Source organism: Tiliqua scincoides, chromosome 7, assembly GCF_035046505.1.
Source record: "Tiliqua scincoides isolate rTilSci1 chromosome 7, rTilSci1.hap2, whole genome shotgun sequence".
NCBI lineage: Eukaryota > Metazoa > Chordata > Lepidosauria > Squamata > Scincidae > Tiliqua > Tiliqua scincoides.
Window position 1 is genome coordinate 5,370,588 of NC_089827.1, and position 21,604 is coordinate 5,392,191.

Consider the following 21,604-nt stretch of genomic DNA (forward strand, 5'->3'; position numbering starts at 1 on the left):
AACCCCCTACCCCCTGCACACACAAAAATATAGTTAAATTTGTAAGAATTAGAGAAGATTTATTAGGAATTCATTGTTCATAGAGAAGATTGTGGGTTGCTGCTTTTGTGGTTGGCCGTGGCTGTGGGCTGTCTATGCACCGCACTCTCTGGTGGTCCATGGGGAAGCATCTCCCAAGAAAGTGCTCCCCATGGACTACTAGAGAGAGGGTAGAGAACAGACACAGTGTTGGCTGTGGCTGCAGCTGCAGGCAGTTGGTTCTCCACCCTTGCTGGTAGTCCATGAGGGACCACTTCTCGGGGTCCACCTGTGGTCCGCGGACCATGGGTTGGGAACCAGTGCTTTGGACCATGGAAGGAAATGAAAACTTTAGGTAACTCGGAAGTCTTTATTGTGGAAAATCTGGTCTATTTTTTTGAAAGCCTGGGGATCTAATACACCTTTTATGTACAACAAAATATTTCCCCTTAGCCAGGGGTTACTCTGCAAAACCTGATCTTCCACTCATCTCTTGAGTATATCTTCTTATGTGTTTCTTGTTCTTTATCTTCATTTTGAAGAAGTTTGTGCAAGTAGCAGCTTTTGTTCCTCACATTAATAGATCAAAACAGCAGTTTGAAAGGATCCATCTGCTTTGTGGTTTGTGGAGAATGGGAACAAGCCAGACTTCACACAGTTCAGCAATTGTAAAGCACAGCAGAAGAGATAAATAACTTTGTAACTGTGCATTGTTTACCTGTGCTAAAAGGATGCATTTTGTAGACCTGGGAAAATACTAACTTACATCATTCCCATTTGGAGATAAGTAGAAAATCTATTTCTTAGTTCCCCCGTCCCCCCTAGTAATAAGTTAAGTATTGTTATAGCTAATTCTCACCACACTGAGGCTGTACTCCTAAATGCACGTACTTGGGAGCAAGCCCTATTGAACTGAATGGGGTTTACTTCTTAGTAGACATGTCTAGGCTTCTGATGCAATATTTCTTATAATATGTGATTTTAAAAACAGAAAAGCTGAAGCTCCTGAACAGTTATGATGCAGTCCTGTCAATTAACTAGAAACCTGTATACTTTTTAAAATTAGAAACAAAGTTTAAAACTGAAGTATCTGAAATTCTTTTATTTATGAACATTTCTGGATACAAATGTTTCTCTTTCAGATTCATATAGATATTCCTCGTATGAGTCCAGAAGCATTAATTCTTCAGCCCAAAGTAACAGAGGCAAGTATTACTGCCCAATAATAAATCTAATGGTGTGTGTCTCTGTGTGCATGAATACCTTTGTGTTGGCCCTGGGAATATACTGCCAGGCAATATGTTGGCAAATATTCTCCATGTAACATTGGCAAGTATTCTCCATGTTGCTCGCACCACCACTGTTAATAATAATAATAATCATGGCATTGTGGATTTCTTGCCCATCCCTCATTCCTGTTTTTTATAGCTTGATAGTGATTACTGTTGAAAATAATGTGGGTTTTTTTTTGGTGATATCCTCCTGGTGTCCTGTGGGTGACATCCACAGCGACACTTGCGGAAGGAGTTTTAGAGGCAGCAATTCTCTGCGGTGTTGCACTGCTGATAGCAGAAGAGGAACTTTATGGAGAACTCATGAAGTACTGCCGTGTCTTCATCGAGCTTGAGAACTAACCCGGAACAGAAAACTTTCTCTGTGTAGCAGCCTTGTATGGAGTTCTTTCACTTGCGCAATAGCATTTTTGTTAGTGGAAGACCATTCTGGATGCCACCCTGTAGTTTGCAGTGTGACTAAGGATTTTAAAGCCTGGTAAAGGTGATAATCAAGTACAGTTGGTGTGAGGAAAAACTCGGTGTGTTGTGGTGTAGCTCCCTCTAGTTCAGCAACTTATCAATTGGCTGGATGTTTCAAAGGCGTGTGAAGGACTTGTGCCATTAACTGCATACAATGGGCTCTTCTATCCTCATGGGATCTATTCTAGAGTGTGCAGATTCCAGTATTCATGGATTTTGGTATCCATGGGGGTGTCTGTGATCCATGAATACTGGAATCTGCGGGGGAGTAGTGGTGCTGCAGTTATCACCTGGAGGCCATGCCCAGTCCTCCAGAGATTGTGCCAGCTTCCCAGCCACCTCAGAAGGCCTCCCAGATGCAACTGGAAGCCACTTCTGAGACTGTGTACCTCAGAGCACCTTCTGATGCAGCTGAAAGTCACTGGTGAGAACCAGAAATGGCTTCCGGTTGCATCCTTTGCAGCGTGGGCTCGGCGTCCGCAGATGCTCATATCCCTGGATTCCAAGCTCACAGATAAGGAGGGCCTACTGTACTTATAGTAGGCAGGAATATTGTATTCTATTTTTTGTATGGAGGACGATTTAGTCATGTGAGTCTTTGTCTTCATACTGAAATGGTTCAGCCCAGGCACAGGTTTTCCACCTGAACCACTTTTTGTGAGAACTAGGCCTTAATGGGGATGTCTGCTAGTGAATTTGGTTGCCCAACACATTGAAATAGTTGAGTTCTTGATCCAGGAGGCTCTCAATCCCCACTTTAAGGCCTGCAGATCTTCTACACATCCCCTGACATAAAATGCAATTTATATTGAAACTAGATTCTGATGTCCTATATACAGTATAATATAATTTTCTGTTGAGCTATTTGCTTCCCTTTGTCTTGAGTGCTTGCTCAAGGGCTTAATTATAATAACCTCTCAAAGGAGCCTGAACTTGTGAAAATGCTGACAAATGACTTATTTCATTAATATTCGCTCTTTTAAATCATCAAATATTTACTTAAGAAATGCAGTGCATTGAACTGCATGATGTCTAAGCTGAAGGCTATAGATGGCATATGTCAACTGAGCTTTAATTCCTGATGTATGTAACTTCAGATTGTTTTGTGTGCTTGTTAAAACATTTTTAGGAGTTCTTCCTTTTGCCATTTTCTTGGTATATATTGCCATTTCAAGAACTATGCATAAGTTCGTGTAGGTCTTAGTAATTGTGAAATGTAATCCTGAAAATGTTTTCTTTAAATAATCTTGAAAATGTTTACTTAAATAACCAATAACCTAAAGTAACGCTGCCTCCTAATCATGCATGCTGGTGTTTACACACTTTTATTATGTGTGCATTTTGTGCCTTCTGATTTCATTGCTTCATGGTCCTTTGCCTTTTATTTTTCTCCAGATCTTTGAAAGAATTTTGTTTATATGGGCGATACGTCATCCGGCTAGTGGATACGTTCAGGGAATCAATGATCTTGTTACTCCTTTTTTTGTTGTCTTCACTTGTGAATATACAGGTAAGAGGAGTCTCAATATACATCTTACTGAAATTTTACTGGTACTTTAAGAAAGTTTGAGAGACTTTAAGAGAGCATGAAGAGCTCTCACCTGTAAAGCTGCCAAGAGTCACACATGACTGAATGGATAAAACAACAGCTTCAAGAATATCAGTATGTGGAGAATGACTCCAGTAGCATTTTATGAGTTTAAAGTTATAAAAGAATGCCAGTCTTACTAACGACTTCTCAAAACAATTTAAATTGTGTATGATATATATGAATGAATGCTGTGCATTTCAAGAATGCATTTAGTGCTCATAGCCAGTGTGTTGCTTCTTTCTTTTTTCCCCCCCACTGTGAATGTTGTATTAACTGTAGTGTGTCTTTGCTTCACATGCCCCATCAATATAATAAACTAGATTGTTTCAGTTTAATAGAGGACAGATTACCCTTGAATGGATGAAAGGCTATCCATTTGCTGATTTGCATGGAGACCCTTCTTGTGCTTCAGTTGAAAGGCAGCCCTCTTTCCACACTGAGCAGCTAATGAGAATTGCAGTTGCTTACTCCCCTAATAATCTTTTAAGTAGTATAGGGGTCTGCTCCAGAGAGTGTTTACAGTTTCTGCCTCTTAGTCCCTCATTTGACAGATAATGAAAATGTTTCTAATGAGCTTAGAACAGTAGGATCTGTGTTGGTATACTTTGGAGTTGTTAATTGAAATAAGAAGTTTTAAATGAGATGCGATTAGAGAATTGATATTCCATGTTAAATAGACCATTTAATTAATATAGTAAATAAGTGCGTCTTAAGTACCCTACCACCAATTTGCGTTGCAAGACCTAAGTGGGGTTAAATGTATTTTCTGAAATTTACTATCAGCTGATGAGACATTGATTGTCAAGTGGCCACTTGTAGTCATTGGGGACAATGCCATTGAAAGTCATTTCTGAACTGCCCTTGAAGGGTAGAAGCTGTTGTTGCACATGGGTATTGAGAAGAGCATTTTCAGAGGACTTGTCTGTAGCTAGTCTTTTGATTAATTATATTCTGTGTCTCATGACTCACTGCGATCTTTTGCAGGGTAGAAGCAAGTGCATCTGGAGCTCTTGGTCATTCCGGGGTAGAGATGGGGGTGGGGGAGAAGCCATTTCTTTTCCCTTGCTAAGTTAGTGGAACTGTTTTCTGTGTGCTGAATGGGAAACTAAAAGAAAGACTGGAACAGGGAGTCAAGATGGCATTCCTGAGCTTCGTTGTTTGTGAAGTTCCACCTAGACCAGCAAGTGCCAAACTCTGGCCCATGGAATATATATCATACTGAATATATCATGCAAAAACAACCAAATGTTTTAATTCCACCTAATTTTGCCTTCTCTTTCTCATGAATAAGTACACGTTAGGCCTAGGTTGTCATGTGAAGCCTGAACCAAACTAAGACAGTGTAACTGAGAAGTTGCTAGTAGTTCCCAGCTGCAGGAATGTGAGTAAATAAGCAAAAGGATTTGTTGTCTCTCCTTTGCTGGCCAGGAAGGACAGATAACAAGAATTACAACAAGTTGGAATGTTTAGCACCTTAGCAGACAGAGAGGCGCCTTATCAAGGGTGATTGAGTGCAGCTGTGGCTCTCCAGTTGGGAGGGGAAAGAACTATGAGGGGTTAGCAACCAGGCCAACTTCTGTTCCTCAAGGGTTCTGATTGGACAGTCTAATAAGTATGAAGTTACCTCAGTACTATTAGCGTAAGAAGTATAATAATGAGTGCCCAGGGGGTGTGAGGGTCCTTCTTGAACAGAGTTTTGGGTGCAACATCCTGCATGCGTGTGAGCTCCATTGTCCATCATGGGCACCTGGCTTCATAGGTAGCCCTGGAGCTAAGAGATCTACAAGAGTAATTGACCCAGGTGAGAGATAGGGATTAATAAAGATAGCCAGCTAGCTTTATTATTTTACTGCTGATATATTTCCTAGATGTTTATGCCTCTAGCATTTGTTGCCTTATTGTAGAGTGTGTAACCGTATGTACTTAATAAACTAAAATACCTTTTACTAAGTTGTTTCATTGTCTGTAGGGAACAGAAGTTCAGAATCCTACCTTAGCCGTTCAGGTCATTGAGGTCCTAGCTCATTGAGGTCCGGTAACTTGAGAACTGAGGCTTTAACTGGAGAAAGAGCTTAGTGCCTGCAAGGGATAGAATTAAGTCTAGAGGGTCTTGGTGTCCCTGGACTGAGGCACTGGCACATACAGGGTGGTGGCGGTACTACTGGACAAGGGGCCTTGAGGTCTTTAGGGTTCGAAAACCAAGAACCCTAAGCACCCAAACCCCCCTTTGTTTACGACACTCTTGAAGCAGCATTTTAGACATTTTAATTCCCTCCACCAAATGTTAAGAGTAGAATCCATAGTGTCTATTCTTCTTAAGCAAAGGACTCTGATTTGAAAGAAGGGGAACTGTGGATGCAACCCTATGTTGTGAAGGTGAGGAAACCTCATAACTGTTAAATGACTGGTTTTGGATTTCAATTTCTAACTCTTTGCATTACAAGGAAAAGTAAATATATAATGGCAACAATATGTAACAGCTGCTTACAAGGATCTTTGGCAATCTTTGTGTTGGGGTTAATCTTGTTAACTTTTGAGTTATTGTCTTCTGATACCTTCTGCTAAGGAGGTGTTTCCAATATATTCAAAACCACAGCAGCATAAATAGAAAGCACAGCTTGGACTCGGACAGACTGCATTATCATATAGCTGTGATTTAATAAACTTCTCCATTCACTCATTTTAAATGAGAATTCCAGAAATTGTTTCAAAATACATACCATGAAGGCTAAGTTGTTAACAGAATAGTGATCAGAGTAATCTTGTGATGAGATAAGTAAATTTACATTGGTCCACTGGGACATAGTGCAGCACTAATGTATAGAATATGCTAATAGATTTATTTCAATGAGACAGACACTTTTTCTACATATTCCAATTATCAGAGTAAATCAAATTTGGATGACATTCACAAACGGAGAAGCTATCGTAGTTATGATGTTGGTACATTAGAATTTTATGAAGCTGACCTTGTAACTATCTGCATTTAATTTGCATTTGATTGCTTTCTGATTTTCATGTGTCAGGTTGACTGGTTGGTTAAACTCTTATAGAAATGAACATTATTCTTTGACTTTATTACTTGCAGTCAAGCTGCTTTTTAAGTTTTTGCCTATTTAAATAGTATGAACTATGTGCTTTAGATTTCCTAGGGTTGGAGACTTTTTTAAAAGCACCCTGGGGTGCGATACAGACCTTCACTCCATCCTTCCTTTCCCTGACTGTGCACCCTTCTCTATATGACCACTTTCCCATCTGTGCACATGTCCGAGAATGTGCATGTGGATTACTGAGCACAGGGGGGAGCCTTGATTATCTCCAAAGTTGAGCAATGTCTTTAGGAAAAAAAAATGGGCAAAATATTCTATGTTCAAGTTCAGCCTTTAAGACTTTAATAAATTGCCATTTTATATTAGGAAGGATTTACAATGGAGATTTATTGTTGTATGCTTTATATTGTCCCCCCCCCCCCAACCAATTGGTTGAAGATTTCAGATAAGGCTATACCACTCTGTTTCTTGTGTCTGTGTATTATAAGACTTAGCAGTTGTATAGCACCGTCTGAATGTGCAAAGCCTTTTCCATACGTAATCTTGATGTCGTCCTTTTCAGAACCCTGTAACAATATAAATGCCATGCAACAATTAAATTATGCAAATTAATCATGGAGGGCACTTGGTGGAACAAAAAGAAAATTGCATGTAATTTAACCATTTGTTGCACTCATTTATTTAAATATTTATATGCAGCCGTTCTCTGTTTTTGCATGAAACTCAAGGGGGTTTACATAGGCAAGCTATTCATAAACCCCATTTTTAAAATGGGGTTTTTACAAGTATTTGTTCTGAGAGAAACTCACAGAACCCTCAATTTCACCAGATTTGCTGGTGCAGCTGTGCCAAAAATGGGGATCCTGTATCCAGCAGTGGGGGAGGGGGGAATCAGGAGGTTTCAGAGGCAAAAGGGGATTTATTTCCACTTACACCTCTGTAAGCCTCCTGCTCCACAATGGGTCTCCTTGGACTTGCATGAGTGATTTCACTAGTGTAAGCCTGAGGAGAAAAAGAGGTTAGGGAGGCTGTAAGAAAAGGAGATAGGATCTGACGTATGCTGTTGCCACCGGATCTACCCCCTCTCTTCCCCAATTTTGTCCCCCCTTTCCCTGTTCTCCCCAACCCTTCCCACCTCTCATGCTGACTTACCTGCTCCAGCAGGAGAGCCAATAATGTGCGTGGGAAGGCGCTGTGACGATGGCCGGCCCATGAAGAATTGGGCCATAAGGCTGCAGTCCAAGGAGAAATTTAGTGGCTGCCGCAAGGCTGCAGGATGGTAGCCACTTTGGCACCTGGCGATGGCACTGCCTTTAGGATTGGGCTGTTAGAATGTTCTCTGTGCAATGCATCCTGATAAACTCCACAGATACATTTGTGGTAATGTCTTTAATATGTGATTTGGCTTATCAGAGGTGGCTTCTGTGATCATGTTAGCATGTGCTCCCCCCTCCATTTGTGTGCGTGAAAGTTCTGAGCTGTGCATTACATTCTTAATGCAAACACGTTCCTGGCAATGGCAGTGACGCATCATGTGGCAGAACTTTTAAAGCATCTAAGCCCGTAGCATTAGTGGCTGAAATTCAAGAAGCTAAAATAACTGGCTTGTGTCCTGAAACACTATACTCCAAGGTGTGGTGTCCAAATCAGTTTTGTACGGCTAATGGGAATAATTTCAAATACTGCTGCAGTTTGTTCTGCTTTCCAGTGAACCTGATCTATGGCATGCATGAGACTTGCCTGAGAACATGGCTCTTCTGGGGAAGTGGCTTATTTCTGTGGCAGTTCCGTCAGGTGCATGAAAATGCTGAGGTTCAGTTTGAACAGGGACTTACTCCACTGTGATCTGACAGAGAAAACTGGTCACGAGCATGGCAGTTTTACTGAAGGATTAAGACTTACGAGTGCCTTGTGGCTAAATGGTGATTTAAGTAATACACAAGTACACGAAAGTGTTCTCTTTGGACTTGGTAAGATTTCATTGAAGATATTTATAAAGCCAGTGTGGCCTTCACAAAAGCTGTTTCTTCCAAATGCCACTTCTCTCTCTCTTCAAACAGGCATTCTTCCTTGTGTTTTTTGTAGTAATCTTGTGCTTTCATTGAAGTTGGTGTTTGATAGCCCTATTGTGAACGTGATGCATGAGAGGTTATGGAAGGACAGCGCATTGCTGCTAATAAAAAAGATGCTGACAAAAGGGACCTAGCCTAGATGCCGTCTTTAAGGGATGGTTTATTTCACAAGTGTCAAAATGGAGAAGTGAGAGAGCACTTGGAATAACTCCTTTGTCATCTCTAAAATAGATTTTATGACCATGGTAGTCTTAGTAAGCATCTCCAAGGGGATTATGGATCTGAATGCCAAAGTTCTTCCAGTGCTTTCACTTCATTTTAGTGCTGAGTTTGATTTGCAGTGGGTGGATGAATTCCATGACAGCTGTATTCCTGGAGCAGCATCATTTCAATGTGTCCCTTAATAAATGACTCCAAGAAGACGTAATGGAGGTTTGTACAAGTTTAGATTCTTAGAATGCGAGTTTCACTCTTTATATTATTATTTAGGTTAAGTTCCAAGGAAGAGAAAGAAGAACAAAATAGTAAGGTTGCTAATTAGTAGAGAAGGTGAATCGTTGTCTGGTGATAAGAAGAGGGCAGAACTGCTCAGCTCCTACTTTGTGTCTGTCTTCTCCCCCCAAAATCTTTGCCTGCTTTTTGGGAAACTTCATGGGTGACTGCACCTTGCTTGCAGTGCATATTTGGCCCTGGGAACAAAAGCCACTTCCTAGGAGCTTCCTGACTTGTACTCAACAGGATGTTAGCAACACAAAAGAAGGATCCTCACCAACTTCAACTGCCAAATTAAAACAAGGAACCATGCTAACAGAGTAACTACCCTACTGTGCTCTCAGCAAGGTGCAAGAACAATAGAAAGACCTGCTTAGTATCGGGGTTAAGTCTTCAAGGTTCATCAAGCCAAAACAGAACGTTCCTTGACAAGCTCATCCCCACAAAAGATCCCATAGGAAATGATAGACAAGAGTTGTATGCAGGTGCGCATCATGTAGCGACATTCAGCTTAAGGACCAGCATTTACAACGGTAGTCCCATAATCACAGTTGCCTACTGGCTCCCCTGAGGGTGCCACCCGCAGATTTCATTATCCACAGGTTCAGTATTGTCTGGGGGATCTCATGTGGATACTGAGGTCCAACCTGTACTATTTTTAAGGAAAAAGTATCTTGTGCTCACAGATGGCATTCAAAACAGCACCTTCCTTGAGAAGTGTTACATGGGGTTTGACACGCTTCCAGGAGTCTCTCACATACTCTTGAAGGATGCTGCTCTAGGAATGATGTCTGAATGATTAATCTCTACATGTCATTGCCACGCAAGGCCATCTCATGATTACTTGTAACAGTCTGTTACATTGGAAGTAGCCCTAAAAGCCCTAAGTGCTTAAATGCTGCTTTGCAAAGGAGTTGCAAATTGTGGCCAGTCTGTTCATAACGTCCTCAAGCCATGTTGCTTTCTCCTCTGAGGTGGGCTGTGCACAGTGTTCTAAGCATGACTGGATAGTGCCACTGGCCTGTGGGATGTTTGCTGTTTTGTTTTCAGGTATTTTCCAATTTGTCACCTGCATTATTCCTGTTTGTGTTTGAAAGTCTATTTTAATGGTATATTTTGAGCAGCAAATATGGCCTGTTTTCCTCAGCAAGGGGAAACGGCAAGGTTAACTCAACATGTTATTGAAACCCTAATTACATTGTTCTAGAAGAGCTGTGAATTGTCCAAAATCATATAAGCAAATTGCCTGTTTGCTCATTTTCTGCTGAGTTTGCTTTACAGCACTATTGCTAGCAGTTTCTATTGTATGTTTGCAGCATCTTAATCAGTGCTACGAACATCTCATTGATGAAAAAAATCAGGCGTCTTTATTTCAGCAATATCATTTTTCTCCTTGCTGCCAAAATCTCTCCCCCCCCTTTGGAAAATCCAATTAACCAAATTATGATGAATATTGTTGTTGCTGCCAGTGACTGTGAGCCTATTTACTGTCTATGCGTTTATTGGAAAATCCTACTGTTGCACTGCGCACTTCAGTGTTAATTATTATGCATTGTTAAGCTGGGACCCTTTGAAAAGTCTTATCCAGGCTGTTACCCACTGAACACAGCAGGGTGACTCCTTTCTTAACTGGTTCAAGGTGTTGCTTTACTTGTAGTGAATTATTGAGTTTTTTCAGTGAGTTCCAAAAAGTGATGCAGGTTGAGTCTTGGCATCTTGGCACCCCGCCAAAAACTAAATTAAATGCAATCCAAGGCAAGCGACCCCTCCCTTCACCTCTGAGCTCAGAAAAGAATGCAAAATGGAGGTGATAATCACTTCTGCTTTACATTTTCATGTGCTCCAGGAGAAAGGGAGGGGTCGCTTGCCTCTGAGTGAAGCCTTTTTAAGTGCCTGTAGCGAGAGAGAGAGAGAGAGAGAGAGAGAGAGAGAGAGAGAGAGAGAGAGAGAGCCTGCTTGTTGCCAGCTCTCCCACATTGCAGTGGTAAGGGAGGGTGTTTTTGAAAGGGCTTTTCCTTTAATTTCTCACTGCCTTGAGATCAAACCGCAGGTGAAAAACATCCATGGATAATTAGGTTATACTTGTACATCTGGATGGGGTCACCATCCAGACAGTGGAAAGGTAAACAAGTAGTTGGAGGTGACCAGCGTTGTTGGGAAAGTTGAAATGAATGTTTTGTTTTTTCAAAATGCCTTCTGCTTTCTCTAGAGCAGGGGTGTCCAGAGTTTTTGGCAGGAGGGCCACATCATCTCTCTGACACTATGTTGGGGGCCGGGGAAAAAAAAGAATTAATTTACATTTCAAATTTGAATAAATTTGCGTAAGTTTACATAAATGAATATATTAAAGATGAACTTATATGAATGAATGAAGGTCTTGCAATAGCTCAAGGCCTATGAAAGGCCTTGCACAAAGCAAGGCTTGCCTTTCCTTTGCTGTTGCTACTGCGTCATAGACGTGAAACAACAAGTGGAGGGAGCCCTCAGCCCAAAGCTCACGCGAGAGATCAAACAGTCGCCCTCACGCTGAGAGCAGTTGTGTCGGGCAATTGCGGGCTCCAACAAATCTCCAGAGGGCCAAAGGCTCATTGGAAACTGGGGGTTCCCTGAGGGCCGCATTGAGAGGCCTTGAGGGCCGCAAGTGGCCCCAGGGCCGGGGTTTGGGCACCCCTGCTCTAGAGTGTAAGTGGGATGCCTATTTTCCTACAAACATCAGTGCTTGTACAGGACCATTCCTGGGCCCTTGCCACTTCGGAATGCAGGTGGTATATTGTAAACTTTGCACGCTAGAAACTGAATCCTAGCATTTTGTTCAATCCTAGCAAGAGTTCTGATCTAGATGTTCAAGGAGAAGACCTCCATCCAGCCCGTAGAAGCGCATCCACCTTGTATGAGATCCAGTTCAGAATGAGAATCCCTACCAAACAGCTCTCTTTGAAATCTGCTGTACTTGGAAGGCAGGGAAGCAATAACCTAGCTCAGTGGTTCCCAAACATTTCAGTGCCGTGACCTACCTTGTTCCACTGCAGTGGGTCATGATACTGCTGGCCAGAATGACTTACTGGGGAGCCTCCAGAACCCTCTTCTGACCCACAAAGACTTTAATCTGAAAGCAGTTTCACAGGGGCAACGCATCCGTTTGGTAGCGTGGAATGAATGTGTTTAAGATGAAATAGCATGCTTGAGGGAAAATACTTTACTGTCTTCTATTCAGATAATCAAGTTCATATTTAAAAAACTAAATAAGAGGAGGATATTTTGTTGCACATCTGTTTTCAATGTTTAGAGCACTATTTTCGATCTTTTTCATCTCCTGGCACACTGACAAGGCATTAAAATTATCAAGGCACACCATCAGGTTTTTGACAATTTACAAGGTACACCATGCTGCCCATGGGGTGGTGGTGGCTCACATTCCCCATTGGCCCTACTAATAAATGACCTTGCCCCAAATAGTAGCGTAGCTAGGGGGGTGCAGGGGGTAGCAAATGTACCGGGCTACGGCTGCTGGAGGGGCAACATCAGGGGCTGAGGGGCAACATCGGGGCACATGCGAGTTACCTTGGGCTACTGCAGCCCTGCCAGGCACTTTGGCCAGCAGCCAAATACAAGTCGCGCGCTCGTGAGCAAAGGCAGCTCAGTCGGGGCTTTCCCGCTGCCTTCTGGCTGCAGTGCAGTGTAGCCCATTGCCTTCTGAGCATGTGGAAAGGAGAGGAGGCTTACTCCCAGGAAAGTGTGGAGAGGATGGGAGCCTCAGTCAGACTCACTCACTCAGTCAGTGCTAAACCTATGCCTGTCTACTCAGAAGTAAGCCCCATGATAGTCAGTGGGGCTTACTCCCAGGAAAGTGTGAAGAGGATTGCTGCCTCAGAGCCCAAGCCTAGGCATGTCTACTCAGAAGTAAGCCCCATCATGCCCAATAGGGCTTACTCCCAGGAAAATGTGGAGTGGATTGCAGCCTCAGTCAGGCATGACTTCCTTCGCAGCCTCTTCGAGTGAGGCTTCACTCAGAGCCAACCCTAGGCACCTCTACACAGAAGTAAGTCCCATTATAGTCAATGGGGCTTACCCCCAGCTAAGGGTGGATAGGATGGTAGCCTCAGACAGTCAGGCACTGCCCTGAGTTCTCCTTCCCCCTCAGCCAGCGTGCCTGGCTGGTGGGGCGGGTGCCAGAGGTGATGGATTGCTTCATTTGGGGAAGTGTCTGCAGCTTGAGGGTGAGTAGGAGGGGGCTGGTGCTGGGGGGGGGGGAAGGCAGCAAGCAGCTTGGAGGATGTGGCAGATTTATTTTGCAGTTTTTAAAAAGTGGGTATGAAATAAAAGCCAGGGAGTGACGTCACTTCCGGGGCATCATCTTGAGCTCTGCAGGATGGATCGTTAGCTGCGCCACTGGCCCCAAATTCCTGTGGCACACCTGTGGACCTCTCGCGGCACAACAATGTGCCTTGGCATAGTGGCTGAAAATGGCTGGTTTAGAGTCATGGAGCTGTCTCATAAGGTTTCAGGGCAGTGCTACTGGAGCACCAGTATTATAATCTGAGTTGCTCTGAGCCCAGGGCAGCATTTCTCAAACTTTGGGTTGGGACCCACTTGTTGGGTCATGACCCGATTTCTGGTGGGTCCTGCAGTGAATGAAAACACGGATGTTGGAAAGATCAGATAACTAATTGCCTGAAGCCCTGAGGCTATTCAGAAATCAGATAGCTGCTAATTGCCTGGCAAACAGCCGAGCTCCTGCAGTTTGCAAGCTTGTGAAAATATAGGGATTTAAATGTTTGAGCATCTTTTTTGTGGTGCCCTTTTTTCCCCCCAAGTTCATCAATGATGGGTATGGCGGTAGGTGAAGGCTTGGTTACGTAACTAAGCCCCTCAGTCGTAAGGCTGTTCATTAGGGCTGCCTCATTGCAAGAAATGGATCGAGTGTTTTTAAACAAATAAAAATATATTGCTTATAAATAAATCATTTCTTTCTAGATCACCTTTTTTTTTAAAGTCAAGCTGGGTGGGTCCCAGTGGAGTGTCATTTTAAAAAGTGGGTCCCAGAACTAAAATGTTTGAAAACCACTGGCTTAGGGGATATGGTGGGGTATGAATTCAGTTGAAGACAGAATTTTTTCAGGATGGTATTGAGTCATGCTGCACACATACCCTTCTGCACTCTATAAAGTGGACCAGTACCCTAAGAAAACGATGCCTCTGCATTTTGCCAAGCAAAAGTGGCTCTTTCCCAGTTATTTGTTATAAATTAAATTAATTGCTTTGAATGGAAGGTTAAATAAATTTATTATTGACGTATCTTCCGTAAATAACTTTCTCCACGTTTACAACGGCAATATTAATATTCCAGAAGCCAATGTGTTAGCATAATTTTTGATGAGTTCAGACTCTGTCATCTACGTAGGTTGGAGTAATAGTGTGTTGTGGGAGCTAATGGAAAATAAGTGTGTGAATAATGGTGGCGGCAGCAAAATTGACTTGAGGAAGTGCCAGAGGAATTTTTTTCAGGTGCCAGAATTTAAAGAATTATGAAGGGGTAGAAAGCTAATTGCTATTAATGTAATTATGAGGAGAGAAATGTACTCCAAAGGGAACCACATGCTTTAGTTCTGCCATGTGTGTTCCTCTAATGCTCCCCCTGGTCTCCATATAGTCATAATTAATTATTGTGCCTTCCTACAATAGAGAAGCAAAGAGATATATGTGCTAGTTGAGCTTCATTTTTCTAGAACATTATTTGTTCAGGATAAAAATGTCTGTAACTTATTGTGGCAAATGGAGCCTCACTTTCCCAACACAAACAAGGTACAGTGGTGCCTCGCATAACGAAATTAATTCGTTCCGCGAGTCCTTTCGTTATGCGAGTTTTTCATTTTGCGAAGCGCGTTTTCCCATAGGAATGCATTGAAATTTAATTAATGCATTCCTATGGGCAAGAAAAGTCAGAACAAAGTCAAATTTGGTTTACAAAGTGTTTATTAAGTGCTCTTTAAAGGCATACATACTGTACTGAGGATTTCAAAAACGGGGGGGATGCTGAGTGGGGAGCTTGAAGGCTGTAATCCTGTGCACACTTTCCTGGGAGCAAGCACAATGGGACTTACTTACATAAACTGACATGAAGATCCTCCCCTTACTAGGGTAAAGGGGATCATAAACTGACATGAAGATCCTCCCCTTACTAGGGTGAAGGGGATCATAAACTGACATGAAGATCCTCCGCTTACTAGGGTGGACGGGATCATAAACTGACATGAAGATCCTCCCCTTACTAGGGTGAAGGGGATCATAAACTGACATGAAGATCCTCCCCTTACTAGGGTGGACGGGATCATAAACTGACATGAAGATCCTCCCCTTAAAACAAACCAAAACAAAACAAAAATTCGTCCTGCGAAGCATGGGTCATAAATATTCGTTGTGTGAGTTACCAAACTTTGCAAAACGCTTTCGTTCTGCGAGATTTTCGGTGCGCGAGGCATTCGTTATGCGAGATACCACTGTATTTGATGGTGGAACTTGCTAGTGAAGTTTTTCAAGAATTAATAACGTATGCATGTACGTTCAAGGTGAAATGTGTCACGCTGCTAGTTTTCTGGGCAGCCCAACTCTATCCACCCCAGCACCCAGGGGAGCAGCACCTAGAGGCATTGAAATGGCCACTGTTGTATCCTGTGGGGGCCAAGGCAGCCACTGGAATCTCCTCCAGTGTAGAACACACAATGTAAGTTTGCACTGGCCTGCCTTGGCCACCGTGGGGATCTGGGGAGGCGGGGGCAGGTGTTCTTGGGGCATTCTGGGGCAGGTGGCGGGTGGGCCCCTTAGCGGACCAGACCCAGGAGGGGGATGGAGCCAGGATCGGCACTAAGGCTGGATCCTAACCCCCCTCCCAGGTGGTCTGGACTAGTGCCAGGCTGCTCAAATCTACACCACCTCTTTAGGGCGGTGCAGATCTGTGTAGCCCCATTTAGGCTGCTGCCATGCTATCCGGGGTAAGGGGAATCTATTCCCCTTGCCCCAGGTTGCACGGTAGCCAGCCCCAATCTTGCACTAGATACGGTGCAGGCCAGCTGGCCTTCCTGTTCCTGAGCAGGCTACAATTGATATCTAATGCTCATTAGAACCGTATTTATAGGAGTTATTATTTCATTTTCTTATTGAAACTTGATCAAATCGTGACTTTCAAAAGTACTTAACTGCTGATCGTTTGTAACACTTTTATATTGAAAGAAGGCTTTTGTTTATGACTAGTTTTTTTGTTCTCTGAAGCGGTATTGTGGTGTTTGTGTGCCCTAACTCTAAAACTTGTCTTCATTGAGTGCTAGAATCTTTTAACGTATAGGCAGGCACCTTTGGATAACTCACTGCTTCTATACTCTCCCAAGAGGCTTGATCAATAGGTTTTGCAGGAATTCAAAAAGCCCAGAATCAAACTCCCAAGGTCTTTCTCTGGGATAGTTATGGCCTTGGCTTCCCAGATTTCTTATTGTAGTAATGCTCCAAAAAAAAATTTGAGCCGTAGTCTGTTGTGACACAAGACCAGAGCTGTCAGACCAGACTCCTGTACAGTGCAAGACAGAGATGGAGCAATGTGAATGCCATTGTTTGAATTATTTCCCCATTAAAAAAAACAACAAAAAACTTGCACTGCTTCCAGATGTGCCTTCCTCTTTCTCAGCAAGTAGGTGACACACAAAGCATTTCAACCTATTCTGTGACTGTACTTCTAATACTGCAGACTTAAAATTATTAGCACCAGGTAGAGGCAAAAGTAGTGAACCTGGTAATCCACTGCCATTAAAGTGAGCCCTTTTGATAATAACAGTTTGCAATAATATTGCCATAATAATAATATTGCAAACATTACTTGTTCAGTACAGAACGCCCCAGTATATATTACCAGAACTAGAATGCTTAATTGTCTCCTTGGAATGAAGCCAGGCTGTTTGGCAAATAAAATTAATTGCAGCCACGAAAGGGTTAGCTTTGTACTGTTTAATTGAACCTACACAATGGTTTGTAACTTATGTTCAGTAGTAATTAGCACAGATTGATTGCAAAAGTTTAATAGTTGAAGGGAGTGGCAAAATGTAATTCTTGACTGATTTCCTCCCCCCCCCGCAAGAAATTTTTGTAAACATATTTATAATCCTAGTAAGAGTATTAATGGTGGCTTGTGGGATAATGAGTTGCTGTGTAATTAGGTTATGCTAATGAAACGCAGTCTGTTCCACACAGTGTAGTTTTTCTTTGAAAAATTAAAATACAAATTATGATTCTTTGATTCATTGTTCATATTATAAAGGAGCTTTCTAAATTTGTTTTCACTTATCCAAAGGTGCATTAATAAGCTTTGACAGTGAAATATGTCTGATATGTTTCTAGTTGAGTGTATGCATTGCAGGACAGTGGTCAAGGGCATATAGGAAACAGCATCTAACAAATTGAATTCAGTTCTATTTGTAGTTGAATTGTGTGCATGCTCTCACAGTGTAAATATCTCTTTTGTAACATAGGCCCAGTCCTATGGGCCTGTGGTGCTGGCTCTGAGCTTCAGCACTAGGTGTCTTAAACATGCCGGGAAGCAGGTTTACGGAACCGCTGGAGGAAAGATGCTGGCCAGAGGTGTGGCTGTTTGGGGTGGGGCATTCTGGGGTGGGAGAGGGTGGAACAGGTGGAGGGGCCGGGGTGGGAAGGTAGTGGGACTCCTGTAGTCTGTGTCGAACTGAAAAGCGTGACATGGAGGTTCTCAAGTCTGTGCCAGTAAAATTGCCAGGACAAACTTGAGTAGCCCTATGGTGGAGTCTGCGCAGTCTCCATTGGGCCGCTGGATGCAGTGGTAGCCATTTTGGCGCCACTGCACCCAGTGGTCCTGGGAAGATCGGATTGGGCTGCCCGTACTACTAACACAGTTAGTGGTATTTTGCTTTTACTGTGTAGTTGTAGTGAATTTGAAATGTTTCATTGTATGTGTGTGTGTGTATGAGAGAGAGAGAGAGGTGGCATTTTCAAATGGAGGTGATTAAAAGTGCTGTATAACTTTTTGGAAATGGGCTTAATAGAGGAAGACTCATGTAAGTGGCTGCTGAATGGAGCAGTTCTTGGCGTCTTCCACTGGCCCTTGATAACATTTAAGAAAACAAAACACCTGGCATAAAGTTGTAGTATTTTCCTCATTACTGCTCAATTTTATTTTTTGTCTTTTGCAAGTCCAGAGAAGCTTGCAAAATGGTGTTGTCTCTACTGTAACAAAATATGTGATAATGTCCGAGATGGGAGGGAAGACAGTGGGCAATGAAGGTGCAGGGTCTTCTGGGAGGCACAACTCATCCTCCACAATGTCTCCTCCAACCTGAATTAGCCAATAAGAAGGGGGTTTTCATGATAGTTTGTATACAGCTTGTCATTTTTATAAGAGCACTGTGCTAGAGGAATGGAGGAGAGCATTTGAAAGCCTTGCTTTGGTTCTTGTTGAGGAGCTTCAGCAGTTGGACAAATTTGGGCACTATCGCTTTGAACTTTGTACATAATGCTGTGTGTCTCCCTCCTTCTTTTAAGATATCTCAAGGCAAAAGGAGATTGCAGTGGGTTTGTGGTTAAAGGGCATTGCCCAATCATAGTTCTCTTGAGCTGGTTTTCATTTGGCTGTCAGAGTGCCTGGCCAGCTACATGCGTGACTCAGGTAACTTGCGTTGCACTTGCATACTTGCCTTAAGTAAATAAGTAAACAGCAGTTTACAAGTCTGGTGCCACTGTACTAATATGTTTATGGCTTTGTTTCTTGTTCAGGACTTTGAGATTAGATGGGATGCATCTCCCATCTCTCCAAGAAACTTGTAACCTCAGCACCAGTTTTCTGGGAGAGATGAAATGAAACTCACCTAATCCTGAAGCTTCCATCCCATGCTTAATCTGGAAGCTTGGCTGCAGCAGTGGGAGGGTTGGTTTCCTAGAGTAGTTCTGCTATCCCTGAAGCTGTTAAAGTGGTCAAATATCTATCTAGGAAGAATTGAGCATGCACATTGGATGGTTTTACCTCATCTGGAGAGATAGTCCTAGGAAGAGGGATCCTGCTTGAAAGAAGTGCTTGGATAGCAGCATTAAACTAATGCTAACCAAAAGTCAGAATGACTCAACCCCCCCCCCCCACATATACACAATAAGATGAAGAGAATCATGTGAACAAACCCTCCCTTCTCCCGAGTGTGCTTTTGACTGTCACTTCAGTAACTTGGCATCAAGAGCTAAAAAGATTTTCAAATTAAACTTAAAAACTCATCCAAAACTTTGTGTACTCAAGATTGTTCCCAGATTACAATCGATGTTATGACCTCTTTTTTTGAACCTAATTTGGACAGTGCTGTGTTGCTTTGATTCATGGCTTTGAGAAAGGAAGCACGTCTGGGGGATGCCGTGTGCTCACCAAACACTTTCCCTCATTGAGAATTGGAAGTCCTTGTTCAAATGTACCTTGGATTGTGCCTCCGTGCAAGCAGTCTTTAACTGAGCAGTTCTCTTATTGATAAAGCAACAGAAACGGAGCCCTAGAGGAACGTTAATCATGTCGCTTATTCAGATAACACGTTGCCAGACTCTTCTCTTCTGCTAGATTGACCGTCTTGGAATGTTGATGAAAGATGGATCTGTAAGGCAGCTCTCAAGAGAGCAAGTCGGAGCTGGCATTCAGCGTCTCTTAAAGCCTCCCTAAAAGCCATCACTGGTCTGACTATTTGGATAAAGACTCCTTGGCTGAAGGAGTAACAAACTGTAATTAATTCCCTTTTCATTTTGTTGTGTTGCCGCCACCGCCTGTGGAGAATGCATCTCGTTAGAGGCTTTCTAAATGAATTATCCTTCTTTGCTCAGAGGAGGTTTTTCACAAGAATAGGATAATATGCTGCGAAGGAGTAAATAGCAGTTAACAGCGACGCTCGCAACCATGGCAGTACTTGGATCAGCTTGTCACTTTGTGTGACCACCATTTTTTCTTTAGGCAGCTATTTTGCCATCTTCTACACTCACACAGACAACATGATGAGAAACCGAGACATTACTGCAAGATGTTGTAATTGGGATTTTTTTTGTACCGTGGTATCTCCCCCCCCCCCGATATTGACAAAGATGCAACCCATGGGTAAGGAGAGCCAACGTCTGTGGCAATTGGCAATGCCACTGTCAGTGGCATTTGTTGACAAGAAAGCTGAATGGCTTTGCACTAACTTATGGTTCAGTGTGCCTCTGCATACCAGTTTCATGGGGAGCAATGGTGGGAAAGAAGTATGTGTTTGTCTCCTGCTTCTAGAATTTTCCAGAGACAACTTCCAGGCCACTGTAGGAAGGCGAAGGCTTGATTTAGTTGGGTTTTGGCCTGATTCAGCTAGGTATTTCTTAAGTTCAGGTATCATTTGCACTCCGAAAGGCTCTTCTTCCATTGAGGAGCAGTCACTGAAAGCTATCTCATGATTGCTGTGTATCATCCCACCATGAGAACATCTGTGTCTACCAGGGTGCCTGTAAAGGAGAAAGATGCTTTTGAACTTGTAGAAGAGGCATGTTGCAGGTTCCTAGTGTCTGTCTGCTGCTTGTTTGGGGGCCCGCGTGTCACCTTTGTTCTTTGTCAGCAGATAGGCACAGAAAATGAGTGCCTGCAGTTATGCGAGTATCGTAGGATACGGAGTCCGAAGCAACATACTCTTTGAGGGCACTTCTGCCTCTCTGTGCATCCTTGCATTTTTGACACATACTTGGCAATCTTTGGAGGGCAGTCTCAGTTGATCATTTGATGTCTTGATGAAGAATAGGCTGGAATTTCTTGTGCTTGTTTTCCTTTTTTTGTGATGTTGAGCTTTTCAGTATTGGGTTTGATCTGTTCTGTAGCCCCTTTGCCCTTCTGATATCCATTGTGCATAAATGAGAGATGTTGTCATGTCACTTTGTCTTTTGTTAAGGTATAATTATTAGGGATGTTTATATACTGCTTTTCAAAAGATAATTCCCAAAGCAATTTACACAGTAAAACATATCAATTCAGCATTTTCATGAGCTTATAGTGATATAAATCCTGATTAACAATTAAAGCATTAGACAATATAACTAGCTAACCAAATAGTGCTTTTAGGTCTTAATAAGAGAAGCATGTTTTGATGTTCACAGCTAAGGTTTTTAGAGACTGATTATATTGGGGGAAGGTTGTGGTGGTGGTGAACCATTTCTGTGCACTTCCTTGATGTTCTTCTTCTCTTGTTCTCTTTTCTCAAACAGAAGAAGAAGTGGAAAATTTTGATGTTTCCAGTCTGCCTACTGAAGTACTTCAAAATATTGAAGCTGACAGTTTCTGGTGCATGAGCAAACTGCTTGATGGCATTCAGGTAACTTGATTTCCCCAGGGGGATAACCGATTAGTGTCATGGCCTGGAACAATATTAAGGATGTTGAAAAAAGAATTCGTGTCACAGGTAGGACAGGGGAATCGAGGGTTCACAAATATACTGGTTTACTAACCAGACATCACACTGTTCCCCAACCCCAACACACATGTACCAAATATCCCCCCCCCAAAAAATTAGGAGACTAGAAACAAGGTCCAAATACAATAGTAACATGCTTACTAGCCAATGGGAATATATTAAA

The 21,604-nt window shown here is 42.6% G+C and overlaps 1 protein-coding gene across 1 annotated transcript in view; it reads left to right on the forward strand.

The window, feature by feature from the left end:
* The window catches only part of TBC1D22A (TBC1 domain family member 22A), a 98,520-nt gene that overhangs the window by 36,708 nt on the left and 40,208 nt on the right, over window positions 1–21,604 (forward strand). The window contains exons 7-9 of the mRNA XM_066634138.1: window positions 1,161–1,223; window positions 3,168–3,282; window positions 21,236–21,342. Of these exons, the coding sequence (XP_066490235.1) occupies window positions 1,161–1,223; window positions 3,168–3,282; window positions 21,236–21,342 (285 nt within the window). The remainder of the gene's footprint in view (window positions 1–1,160; window positions 1,224–3,167; window positions 3,283–21,235; window positions 21,343–21,604) is intronic.